Source organism: Chiloscyllium punctatum, chromosome 22, assembly GCF_047496795.1.
Source record: "Chiloscyllium punctatum isolate Juve2018m chromosome 22, sChiPun1.3, whole genome shotgun sequence".
Taxonomy (NCBI): domain Eukaryota; kingdom Metazoa; phylum Chordata; class Chondrichthyes; order Orectolobiformes; family Hemiscylliidae; genus Chiloscyllium; species Chiloscyllium punctatum.
In genome coordinates, this window is record NC_092760.1 from 88,564,381 (window position 1) to 88,577,285 (window position 12,905).

Sequence of the window (12,905 nt, forward strand, 5' to 3'; positions counted from 1 at the left end):
TGTATTCAAGTTGATACCTCGTTTGCCTCAACTTTTGTCGAGCTGACTGCAAGAAGAACATTATGTTCATTTGGCAATCTTCCCATTGAAGTTAAAGGATGCGACTACTGAAGGAACATTCCATACCCAGTTCAGATCTCACTGTGGTGACATCTGCTTGGTACATGGATTTTTTGATTGACTCTCAGTGATCTTTGCTGTCAAACGTTCAATGCTGAAGTCTGTAATTGTTGGAGCTCTCATCAATGGTGGCCCTTTGAAAGAGGAGTTTTTAAACACAAAAATAATTCATGGAAAGTGGGTGTCATAGCTAGGTCAGCAATACCCATCCCCAAGTGCTCTTTGAACAAGTGGCACAGAGCTGCCTTCCTGATCCACCTAAAGCTGGAAGGAGACCCACAATGCAGGGAGGATTTGGACACAGCAACACTGAAGGAACAGTGATATATTTCCAAGTCAGGCTGGTAAGTGGTTTGAAGGGGGACTTGCAGATACATGGGAACTCCACTATCTGCTGACCTTGTCTTTCTAGATAGCAAACGTCAGGGGTTTAGAAGCTGCTGTCAAATTAAATAGGAACAGAACAAAACATTTCAGCCTCTTGAGCCTGTTCTACGTTCAATAAGATCATGGCTGATCTGTTTGTGTTTCGAATTCCACATTCCCAATAAGCTTAGTTTTTTTTCTGATGCAATGAAATCAAGTTGCTCCTGCCTTAAGAATATTCCACCACCCTGCCTCCACCACCTTATGGGGCTGTCACAATAAAACATATCCTCAAAAGGTGAACTACTAATTATCTTTAGTTCAGGACAGACCCACAAAAAGAAAACATCATTTTCACATCCACTTTCTAAAGACCATTCAGGATCTGATACACTTTAACTGAGTCACCGCTCACTCTTCTGAACTCCAATGAAAACAAGCCCAGTCTTTCCTCATAAGACAGCCCACTCATTTCAGTATCAATCCAGTAAACCTTCTCTGAACAACAGCCAAAGTATTTACACCCGTCCTTAGATAAAGAAACTAAAATTGCACACAGTATTTGAGATATGGACTCATCCAGAAGTATAACATCTTTACTTTTTGTTCAATTCTTCTTATAATGAAGAATAACATTCCTCTGGCCTTCCAGATGACATGCTGTACCTGTATAATAATGTTTTGTGAATCATGCATCAGAACACCCAAGTCCATCGGAACCTTGGAATTCTGTAGTTGTTCTTAGTCATAGAGTCAGATAGTAAAGAAATAGACCTTTTGATCCAACCAGTCCATGTTGACCATTATCCCAAACTAAACTAGTCCCATCTGCCTGCGCTTGGCCCGTATCCCTCCAAACATTTCTTATTCATGAACTTATCAAAATGTCTTTTAAACATTGCAACTGTATCCACATTCACCAGTTTCTCTGAAGGTTCATTCCACACATGGACCACTCTGTATAAAAAGTTAATTTAAGTACATAGAACATTACAGCACAGTACAGGTCCTTCAGCCCTCGATGTTGCACTGACCTGAGAAACCAATCTGGAGCCCACTGAACCGATACTATTCCATTATCATCCATATATTTATCCATTGACCATTTAAATGCCCTTAAAACTGGCGAGTTTGCAATTTGCAGGCAGTGCGTCCCATGCCCCTACTACTCTCTAGGTAAAGAACCTACCACTGACATCTGTCCTATATCTATCACCCCTCAGGTTAAAGCTATGGCCCCCCGCACTAGCCATTACTATCTGAGGAAAACGTCCGTCCACCCATTCTAATCCTCTGAACATCTTGTATGTCTCTATTAAGTCATGTCTTAACTTTCTTCACTAACGAAAACAGCCTGAAGTCCCTCAGCCTTTTCTCATAAGACCTTCCCTCCAGACCAGGCAACATCCTGGTAAATCTCCTCTGCACCCTTTCCAATACTTCCACATGCTTCAACCAGAACTGTAGGCAATACTCCAAGTGCAGCTGCACCAGAGTTTTGTACTGTAATATTCTGTTTCTATATTCTTCCTGCCAAACAACTTCACATTTTTCCACATTATACTTTGTCTGCCAGATTGTTGTCTAATCATTCAGTCTACCTTTATCAGTCTAGAACCTCCACAGGTTCACTACACGACACATTTTCTCACTCATTCTGGTGATGGCTACAAAATACATTTGTGAAAACACATTTTCTCTGAATCTTCTTCTATGTTTCTGGAAACCACAGAGAAGAGAATGTTTGACTTGCCATTGGTGAGAGATGTAACAAAAATGTTTTTTGTGTAAGTGAAGGTGGGAATGGTAGGACTATACTGCACTTGTACAACGTGTCCTCGCTATGAGAGTTTAAATGAACCATTGTCTTGGGTGCTGAGTTACTTTGAGACTGAACATGAGGGATCAAAAGGCTCTCTTTCATTCTTAAATGATTAGATTAGATTAGATCACTTATAGTGTGGAAACAGGCCCTTCGGCCCAACAAGGACACACCGACCCGCCGAAGCGCAACCCACCCATTCCCCTACATTTACCCCCCTACCTAACACTAGAGGCAATTTAGCATGGCCAATTCACCTGACCTGCACATCTTTGGGCTGTGGGAGGAAACCGGAGCACCCAGAGGAAACCCACGCAGACACGGGGAGAATGTGCAAACTCCACACAGTTAGTCGCCTGAGTCGGGAATTGAACCAGGGTCTCTGGCGCTGTGAGGCAGCAGTGCTAACCACTGTACCACCGTGCCGCCCATGATCATCAAAAATATCCTGCCACCCTGACATTTACTGTGTTCAACAGCTGCACGCCGTGAACTCCCTTCATAAGAACATAAGAAATCGGAGGAGGAGTAGGCCATCTGGCTCCTTACGCTTGCTCCGCCATTCAATAAGATCATGGCTGGTTTTCTCGTGAACTTACCTGCCCACTCACCACAACCCATAATTCCTTTACTGTTAAAAAATCTACCTTTGCCTTAAAAACATTCAACGAGGTAGCCTCAACTGGGCAGGGAATTCCACAGATTCACAGTGTTTTGGGTGAAGAAGTCCCATCTCAACTCAGTCCTCAATTGGCTCCCTCTTATTTTGAGGTTTTCAGCATTTTTTTATCATTAGTTCCTCATGAGAAATCAAAAAAATGAAACTTTTATCAATTATGTCCCAAGTATTATGTTCCTCAGGACATACACTGTTTCCCCCGAGTGTGAAAAGTATATTACTGTTCCAAGCCTCAATCAACAGTTTAAAAGGTGTTGAACAGACCATTCTTGCCCACTGTGGAGAAATTCCTGGAATTTCACCCACATTTTTCCATCATTATATTTGAAAACTCTGCATAAGGTGCTCAGGGACATATCTCCATCCTGCCATTGCCGAGTACAGCATATCAACATTCCTTGTGTTGACTATAAAACTTAGTTTTGAAATTAACAAAATAATATTTCATGTGGATTGCTGCAAAGAGACATTTTGTTGCAGTTTGTCATATTGTGATTATTAGAACAATGCGCAAGAATACCAATGCACAGGGAACAATATTTTATATTGCTTGGGCAGACCATGCTTAATGGTTGGCAAGTGGAGTCTGTTGCATTCCCTATGGCACTATTTCTACCAGTGTCCAACTGCCAATCAGCATGCTTTGCTCAGTCTAAAAACGCTGTTCCCTCCACGTTTGTTTACTTGCAATGTGTTCTTAAGACTGTGAGATGAATAACTTCAACAAAATCTGTTTATTTTCAGCAACACTCACGTTAGGCCATAAGACATAGGGACAGAAATTAGGCCATTTAGCCCATCAAATGGCTCCGTTGGACTCGGCAAGATGGCGGCAATTCTGTAGAACAGCTGTGGACAACTCTGCCTAACAGCCAAGGCATGTTGGTGTTTTTTTTTGCCATCCCTGGTCAACTTATACGGTGGAATTATTAGTTTAAAACCTTACAGAACACATATTTGTTAATATTTGGGAGTGGGAAGGATGCCAAAGAGAAAAGGATTGAGCAAACAGCAGCAGGGAGGACACCACCCCCTGCAGCACCTACAACACCAGAGACTGCAGCAGCAGCAGCAGCCTCTCCTGACAGACTCACAGGAATTGACCCCGGGGACCTGACGGACTCACAGGAATTGACCCCGGGGACCTGACAGACTCACAGGAATTGACCCCGGGGACCTGACAGACTCACAAGAATTGACCCCAGGGACCTGACAGACTCACAGGAAATGACCCCGGGGACCTGACAGACTCACAAGAATTGACCCCAGGGACCTGACAGACTCACAAGAATTGGCTGCGGCGATGGAGAGACTTACTTTGAAAGTTGCAGCTGCAATTGAGGAAATCCGTGGGGAGATTCGTGCCCAGGTCCAACCTATCGCATCCATGCTGCAGAAACACAAGCAGGAAATCCAGGGCCTCGGGGAGAGGCTGGAGGAGGTGGAGGGTCGAACTAAGGCCTCGGAAGCTGCGATGGAATTCTCATCCAGTCGGATCCAGGTGCTGGAGTGAGAGGTGCAGGCCTTGTGAGACCATATCGACAACCTCAAAAATAGAGGTCGGAGAATAAATCTCTGAATTGTCGAGCTCCCTGAAGGTGAGGAAGGTGAGCAGCCAGTCAGCTTCTTTGAAAGCTGGCCGCCGAAGGTTTTGGGCCTTCACATGGAGTCCAGCAGGCTGCAGATTGAAAGGGAGTATCGGGTTACAGGGCACAGGTCAGGGCCAGTGCAGCATCCCCACCCGGTCCTCGTGCACTTCCACTCATATAAGGACAAGCAAAAAGTCATAGAAGCTTCCAGATCCCTGGGGAAAGATCCACAGGAGCTGCTGTACAAGGGGTCAAAAGTCATGTTTTTCCAGGATTTTTCAGCAGCTGTAATCCGAAAAAGGAAGTCCTTTGATGAAGTTAAAAAGAGGCTGAGGAACCTGGGCATCCAGTACCCTATGTGATACCCCGCAGTACGTTTCAGCCACGAGGACTCAGTTTATACATTTGACTCGGCTGATAAGGCTAAAATCTTTGTGGACACTTTAAAATAGACAGACTGGCCTGAAGAATATAGTTAATGTTTGTTCTCTGTTTGTTCTCGATTCTAATTTTCCTCATGTTTTCCCTTCCTATTTTTTATTCCTTTCTTTCTCCCTAATAATTTCCTTTTTGGAAAGGGGGGAAAAGACTTTGGAATAAGTTGTTCCTTTTTTTTAATAACTGGATTTTCTGATGGGAAATTTTGTGGATGTTCTTTGTTGTCTCTCCGTTGTTTTTTTGTTTGTTCTGCTTTTCTTTTAGTCACAAGTAGAGGTGTCATGAAGCCAGGGTTGGGTGAAGTGCTCATCCTGACTTTGTCTTTCGATTTAAGGATCATCTCCTTGTTTTTCTTGTGGCCTAAGGCTGGGGCACAGTCCAGGTTTGAAGGAGCTGTGAAGGAAGGGATGGGTAGGGTGAGTGCCCCCTATGGGCAGGGGGAAGAATCTTCCATTCAAGGTTTGAAAGTTGGTTTTCTTTGTAGTTTTTTGGTAGTAATCGTTGTTTATAGTGATGATAGAGTAGTTTTTGTATACATAATCCTTTGACTCAATGAGTCTTTATTTACTTATGCTCGGCGCTTGTAAGCAGGGTTCTCCCTCCGAGGGGTTCAAGGGTGTGTGAAAGGGGATATGGCGAAGTGTCTTATTAAATGGTGCACCAGAACATCAAGGGAAGTCATTTACCTCTTAAAAGGAAAAAAGTGCTTTCTAACTTGAGGAGGGAAAGGGTTGATATCGCTTTGTTGCAGGAAATCCATCTTGATGATGGGGAACACTTGAAATTACAACAGGGGGGTTATGACCGGGTATTCTTTTCATCCTTTACTACTAAAAGTAGGGGAGTGGCAGTACTTATCCAGAAAAATCTTCCGTTTACATTATTAGATCAGGTGAAAGATGAGCAGGGACGGTTTGTGATACTTGGGGCCCTGATAATGGGGAGGAATATAGCATTTTAAATGTCTACTGTCCTCCGGCGCATCCCCTCAAATTTTTGATTAGTGCTTTCTCTAAGCTGAGTGCTTTTGGAACACGGCACATTATTATAGGGAGGGGATTTTAATTGTCTTTTGGATCCGACAGTGGACAGGATGCCTTGTGGGCCCCCAACTATTTCTTCGCAGGCCAAGCAGGTGGTTGACTTATGCGAGGAGTTGGGGCTGGTGGATATTTGGAGATTTCTTCACCCTACTGGCAGGGACTTCACCTTTGTTTCAAACTCACTTAAATGTCACACGAGGATTGACCTCTTTCTGGCTCCCTCGGCCCTTCTGGATACGATTATGAGTTGTAAAATTGGGAATATAGCTATCTCCGATCACGCGGCAGTATATTTGGAGGTTAAGGCCAAGAGTGAAGGGCTCGGTTTGCAGCACTGGCGTTTGGACCCTTTTCTCCTTAAGGATTCTGCATTTGTGGAATACTTTTTGAAGGAGTTTCAGGAGTTCTTGACTATCAACTCAGGCACGGCTAGTAGTCTATCTATGCTATGGGAGACTGCTAAGACCTTTGCTAGGGGATTAGCTATTTCCTATTCGGCTAGCTAGAAATGACAGAAGGAGGAACAGCAGCGTCTTCTTGAAATCCGCAGAGGCAGCACATTTTGCACAGCCTTCGTTGAATAAGCTACAGCGGATCATGGCCCTCTGGGCTGCCTTGAATTCAATATTGACACATACCGCAAAGAAAGAACTTGATTTTGCTAGACAGAGGCTGTTTGAGAAGTGGGGGCAGGCCAGGGAAGTATTTAGCGTACCTGACTAGGAAAAAACTTGCTCCCCAATCCATTACTGCAATCAGAGACAGCGCTGGGGTCTTTACATACGATGCTAAAAAGATTAATGAGGCTTTTCGGAGCTTTTACTCTGAATTGTATCGGTCTGAAGGTTGCGAAGACAGGAGGGCTAAAATGGAGACCTTTTTTAAGAGCCTGGACCTCCCAGGGGTAACTTTGGAACAGGCCTCTCTCCTTAATGCCCCCTTGACAGTTCAGGAAATACAGGAGGCAACTAAGCAACTTCAGAGTGGGAAAGCGCCTGGCCCTGATGGTCTCCCGGGTGAGTTTTATAAGGAGTTTATAGGGATTCTGTCAGGGCTGATGTTTGGAGGTGTACAATCACTCCTCCATGCATGAACGCCTACCACCATCTTTGAGAGAAGCTAATATTTCCTTAATTCTTAAGAAGGAGAAGGTTCCTGAGGATTGTGCCTCATATAGGCCGATCTCTCTATTAAATTCAGATTTCAAGATTATGTCTAAGATCCTGGTGCTGAGATTGGAAAGGGTTTTGCCCCATATTATTAAAGAGGACCAGACAGACTTTATAAGGGGCCGTAGGTCCTCTAATAATATTAGAAGGTTGCTGAATGTGGTCCAAGTTTGTCAGCAACGATTGATTCAGGGGTTGGTGATTTCCTTAGATGCAGAGAAAGCATTTGACCGGGTGGAATGGCCGTATCTTTTTTATGTCTTGGAACAGTTCGGGTTGGGTGGGGTCTTTGCCAGGTGGGTGGAGGTTTTATATCACCACCCTCTGGCCGTGGTCGTCACCAACTAGGTGAAGTCTGGGAATTTTAGGATTGGTAGGTGTAGTCGGCAAGGCTGCCCTCTCTCACCATTGTTGTTTATGTTGGTGATAGAGCCGCTGGCAGAGGCTATTCGTCAGAATGTCCACATAACCGCTCCGGGATTGAGGGTACACAAGATTACACTGTATACGGATGATGTCCTTCTGGTTTTATCGAACCCAATCACCTCCGTACCCCATTTGATAGAATGTATCAATTTATTTGGGGCTATTTCAGGAAATAAGATTAACTTTGCAAAATCAGAGGCTATGCCTTTGGGGAACCTTAAGGATGTGCCAGAAGTTGAAGGTGGCTCTAAGTTTCCTTTTAAGTGGTCACGGGCAGTGTTCCGATACCTAGGCATTTTTATTACCCCCAAGTTTGATCTGTTACTTCGGACTAACTTTGCTCATTTGCTCGACAATATTAGGCGAGATCTCCAGAGATGGGAGGCTCTTCCAATTTCATGGCTGGGCCGAATATCTCTCATTAAGATGAATGTTCTTCCTCATTTGCTTTATCCCATGCGTATACTCCCTTTAATGTTTCCCAGGTCAACTCTGTGGAAGCTTATGGGGTGGTTTGGTTCCTTTGTCTGGCATCGTGGGCGGCCCCCTCATCAAACTTACTAAATTGCAGTTGCCTCAAGGAGGGGGAGGAGTTGATTTCCCAGACATCAGAAGGTATCAATTGAGTTCCCTGCTGTCCTGTGTCTGTGATTGGGTAGGTAACGATCCAGGCTCAATATGGCTGGATATTGAGGCCTCCCAAGCAAAGTGCCCTCTTATTAACCTATTGTTCATGAATAAGATGAACTGGACCTCTGCTGGAACACCATTGTCATTAGTACAGTCAAGGCATGGCGGGTGATGTGTCAGAGTGAGGGTTACTTATCCAAGACTTCGTCACTTACACCTATAGTCAGCATGCCAGGGTTCCGACCAGGGATGGTGGACTCAGGGTTCAAACTATGGGCAGCAAGAGGAGTTTCTAGTTTGGGAGACTTGTTTGAGGAGGAGGTTATGATGTCTTTTGAGCAACTGAGCTGCAAATACGGGTTGCCCAGCAGAGATCTTTTCCATTTTTTTCAGGTTACGGGTCTCATCCAGAAGACTACGTTTCTCACTAAGCCCGATACAGAGAGGCTGCTGCTACATTCCACAAGCACCCTTTCGGTTAGTGCCCTCTATCGCCTGCTGGGTGGTAGGGCCTGGCAGGATATTAACCGGTTATGAGAGGTCTGGGAGCAAGAGCTGGGAGTAGAGATCTCTTCTGAAACATGGGAGAACATATGGGAGAATGCTCGAAAGATCTCAATCTGTAACAGGACATGTGCTACGCAGTTAAAAGTTCTGCACAGGGTTCACCTGGCACCAGAACGTCTGGCGAAGTTTAAAAATGGAGCATCTTCAGTGTGCCCCAGATGTAAAATAAGTGTAGGTCCTCTTACCCATTGCTTCTGGACATACCACAGGCTCCATGTGTATTGGGGCGGCACTGAAGGGAGATATAGGGAGGGTATTGAGGACTGAAGTCAAAGTAGACCCGATATCTCTCCTCTTAGGTCTACCGAATTTACCATCTTTAGACGGGCATGGGAACAAACTATTTAATATTCTTGCATATTGTGCATGGAAGAATATTCTGATGAACTGGGTGTCTGAGAACCTGCTGGGCTTGCTGGGATGGCAGAAATTAATTATGGAGCACATTCCCTTGGACCTTTTTTACAAACATGGTGCACCACACAACAGACCATTTTTATAAAACATAGCAGCCCTACTTGAGTTATTTGGATATAGATTTATCAGTTATCTTAACAAGGGCGTTTGTTTAACCAGGATGGTTAGGTATGTCGAGTCCTGGGCCCTGGAGGGGGTCTCCCGAGTTAATATGGGTTTGAATACAATGCTCCCGCTCCTTTGTTTGGGGGCCTTGCGCCGAGCGTAGCTGTTTTGTATTTTGTGGTTTTTTTTGTTTTCTTTTGCTTTTCTTTTTTTTGGTGTTGCTTTGCACAGTGTTGGGGTTTGCTTTGTATTATAGAGTAGGTTAATAGATAGTAGTTGTATTGTAATTTGTGCTTTTTTAATTTTTATTGTGATTGTTTTTTTCAATAATTTTACATGTTTGTAAAGTTAAAAAAATTGCTAATAAATATATTTACAAAACAAATGGCTCTGCCATTCAATGATGGCTGATAAATCTCTCAACCCCATTCTCTTGCTTTCCCCCTGTAACTCTTGATCCCCCTTACAATCAAGAACCTATCTATCTCCGCCTTAAATATGCACAATGACCTGGCTGCCCCAGTCTTTTGTGGCAGTGAATTCCATAGATTCACCACTCTAGCTCTGTACTTATCGAGTCATAGTCATACAACATGGAAACAGACCCTTTGGTCCAACTCACCTGCGCTGAACACACATCCCAATCTGACCTAGTTCCACCTGGCCCATATCCTTCTGAACCCTATTCATAAACCCAGCCAGATGTCTTTTAAATGTTGTAATTGAACGAGCCTCCTCCACTTCCTCTGGCAGCTTGTTCCATACACAACCATACTCTGCGTGAAAAAGATTCTCCTCAGGTCCTTTTTAAATCTTTCCCTTCTCACCTTAAACCTATACCCCCTAGCTTTGGACGCCCCCACCCCAGGGAAAAGACCTTGGCTGTTTACCCTATCCATTTCTCTCTTGATGTATTAAACCTCCACAAGGTCACCTCTCAGCCTCTGACACTTCAGAAAATAAAATCCCTAGCCTATTTAACTTCTCCCTATAGCTCCCAGTCCCAGCAACATCCTTGTCGATCATTTTCTCACCCACGCAAGTTTAACAACATCCTTCCTACAGAAGGACAACCAGAACTATATGCAGTATTCAATAAAGGGCCTCACAAATGTCCTGTACAGCTGCAACATGACATCCTAACTACTATATTTAATGCACTGACCAATGAAGGCAAGCATGCCAAATGCTTTCCTCACCACCCTGCCTACCTGTTACTCCATTTTCAAGGAACTATGCTCCTGCATCCCTAGGCCTCTTTGTTTGGCAACAGTTCCCACTGCCCTACCATTAACTGTATTAGTACTGCCCTGGTTTGCTTTACCAAAATCCAACACTTCACTTTAATCTGAATTAAACTTCATGTGCCACTCCTTGGCCTGTTGACCTATCGAATCAAGGTCCTGTTTTACTCTGAGATAACCGCCTTCGCTCTCCACGACACTACCAATTTTGGTGTAACCTGCAAATAACCATCCCTCCTGTAGTCACATTCAAATTATTTCAATAAATGTTGATAAGTAGTGGACCCAACACCAATCCTCGTGACACACCACTGGTCATGGGCCTCCAGTCTGAAAAGCAACCCTCAACCACCCTGTTGCCTACTTTCAAGCCAATTTTATATCCAACTGGCAAGCTCCCCTTGAATCCCATGTGATCTAACCAATTGAAAACCAAAATCAAAGACTGATCAAGTACTTCCCAGTCTGTCCAGTTTGCCTTCCGTAGTTGTGACACCTTATTCATCAGGATTAAGACACACCTCACCCAACATGAGCTTCACAATATCTCTGTCAAGTCAAGAAAACTGATTAAAAACCAAGGTCAGAAAGCTGGTTCCTTTATGACTGTTTCAGGCTATTCCAGATGCACATACTGACCCAGATTTGTATTGAAAGGTATTTACCCGTTACACTATTGGACTGACACCCAACCAGAAACAGGTCCATCTTTCTCACTGGCTTCAATTCTGTTCCTTGTTGAGTGTTGAGATTTAATGCAAAACATTTGACTTTACTCAGTTAAATATTATTTTCAAAACAAAGGAACATTCTCCCAACCCACTTGCACCCATCTTTAAATCACCTGGAAACTTGCAGATTGTTCCTCTCCTCCACTCCCACCACCAACATCATTACCTCGATTATCAAAAGAAATGGTAAACAGAAATTATCCCATTGCTGATCCTGGACAGACACAACTGGTAACCAATCCCGAAATTCACTAATAATTGCTCAAGTTCAATCAATTCTTAAACTGCTACAGTAGATTGTCATGAATACCACAGCACTCTATTGTGTGGTATAATATTTTGCAAGTCATCTCATCAAAAGCTTTAATGGTAGTCTAGGTGAGGTTCTTACCTGAGGGAAATCGTCTGTGTTTCTGAAGGGAAGAGGAATCTACAAATGTTTTCTTGCAATCCTCACACCTGTATGGCTTCTCTCCAGTGTGGCGGCGAAGATGTACTTTTAGGTGTGTACTACGGTGAAATGTTTTGACACAGAAAGTACATGCATAAGGGCGTTCACCTGTGTGAGTTCGACGATGGTCATTTAAGTTGGACTTTTCTGCAAACCCTCTACCACATTGATCACAAACATATGGCTTCTCTCCAGTGTGCGTGCGTCTGTGCATTGTTAACTGTGCTTTGCGCAAAAATCGCCTCCCACAGTATTCACATTTAAAGCAATTCCTTCCGGCAGAAATAATGTCATTGCTTAACGATGCAACCTCCTTTAATGTCTTCCCAACACTCAAAGGTCTCCCACAGGTGGTGGCTTTGTTATCAGTTTTGTAGTTTGTGCAATTCACTGGAGCGTGGGAAGCACTAGTTTTTCTCTCGTTAAGTGGCCAGTCATGCATCAGTGACAAAGCATGACCCAACAAACAGTCTGCTGCACAGCCATCGTTGTAGTCGGGATGTGGTGTGAAATTCTCAGAGTGATGATAGTCTCTACCTCCAAAGTACACTGCTTCAACAGGGTCCACTTCAGGGACTGTGCAGATTGACCCTATAATAATTTGAAAGACACAAAGTTCTGATGCAGCTTGAAACCGGATAAGACATGACACAATGCAAAGCAAGATGACAGTCACCTCAGTGCAGTGATGACCCTTGCACCACAGATAAAGATGCTGTAGTTTCACAGAAAGGTAGTTTCGAGGCTGGTTCAAGACAAACTCCAGAACTGTGCACAAGCTAGAGTGCATCATCCCCAGCCAAAACGACATGCAAGTTTAAATTTTAAGGCTAATTTGAAGATTTCAGTTTTGTCACAGTATTCCTTAAAGGGACTGTTATTTGTTCATTTTTGACTCATTTGTTTTAAAAAGAGTAATATCCACAGTTCAACAGCAAGGGAACACTGTATGGTCAGTGCTGCCAATGGGGTATCAAGCCAAAGGCAGGCTTGTCTGGCAGATGGATAAGACTCTGCTGCACCATTCAGGGAGGCCTCAGAGTCTCTTGGCCAAACTCTATTCCTCAACCAATGCTTCAGATTCATGACTGAGCCTATTGATTCCCAA

The 12,905-nt window shown here is 43.9% G+C and overlaps 1 protein-coding gene across 1 annotated transcript in view; it reads right to left on the reverse strand.

Annotated features, from left to right (window-relative positions):
- LOC140493391 (uncharacterized) overlaps window positions 1-12,905 on the reverse strand; it is a 57,049-nt gene that overhangs the window by 4,642 nt on the left and 39,502 nt on the right. The window contains exon 11 of the mRNA XM_072591784.1: window positions 11,738-12,388. Within this exon, the coding sequence (XP_072447885.1) occupies window positions 11,738-12,388 (651 nt within the window). The remainder of the gene's footprint in view (window positions 1-11,737; window positions 12,389-12,905) is intronic.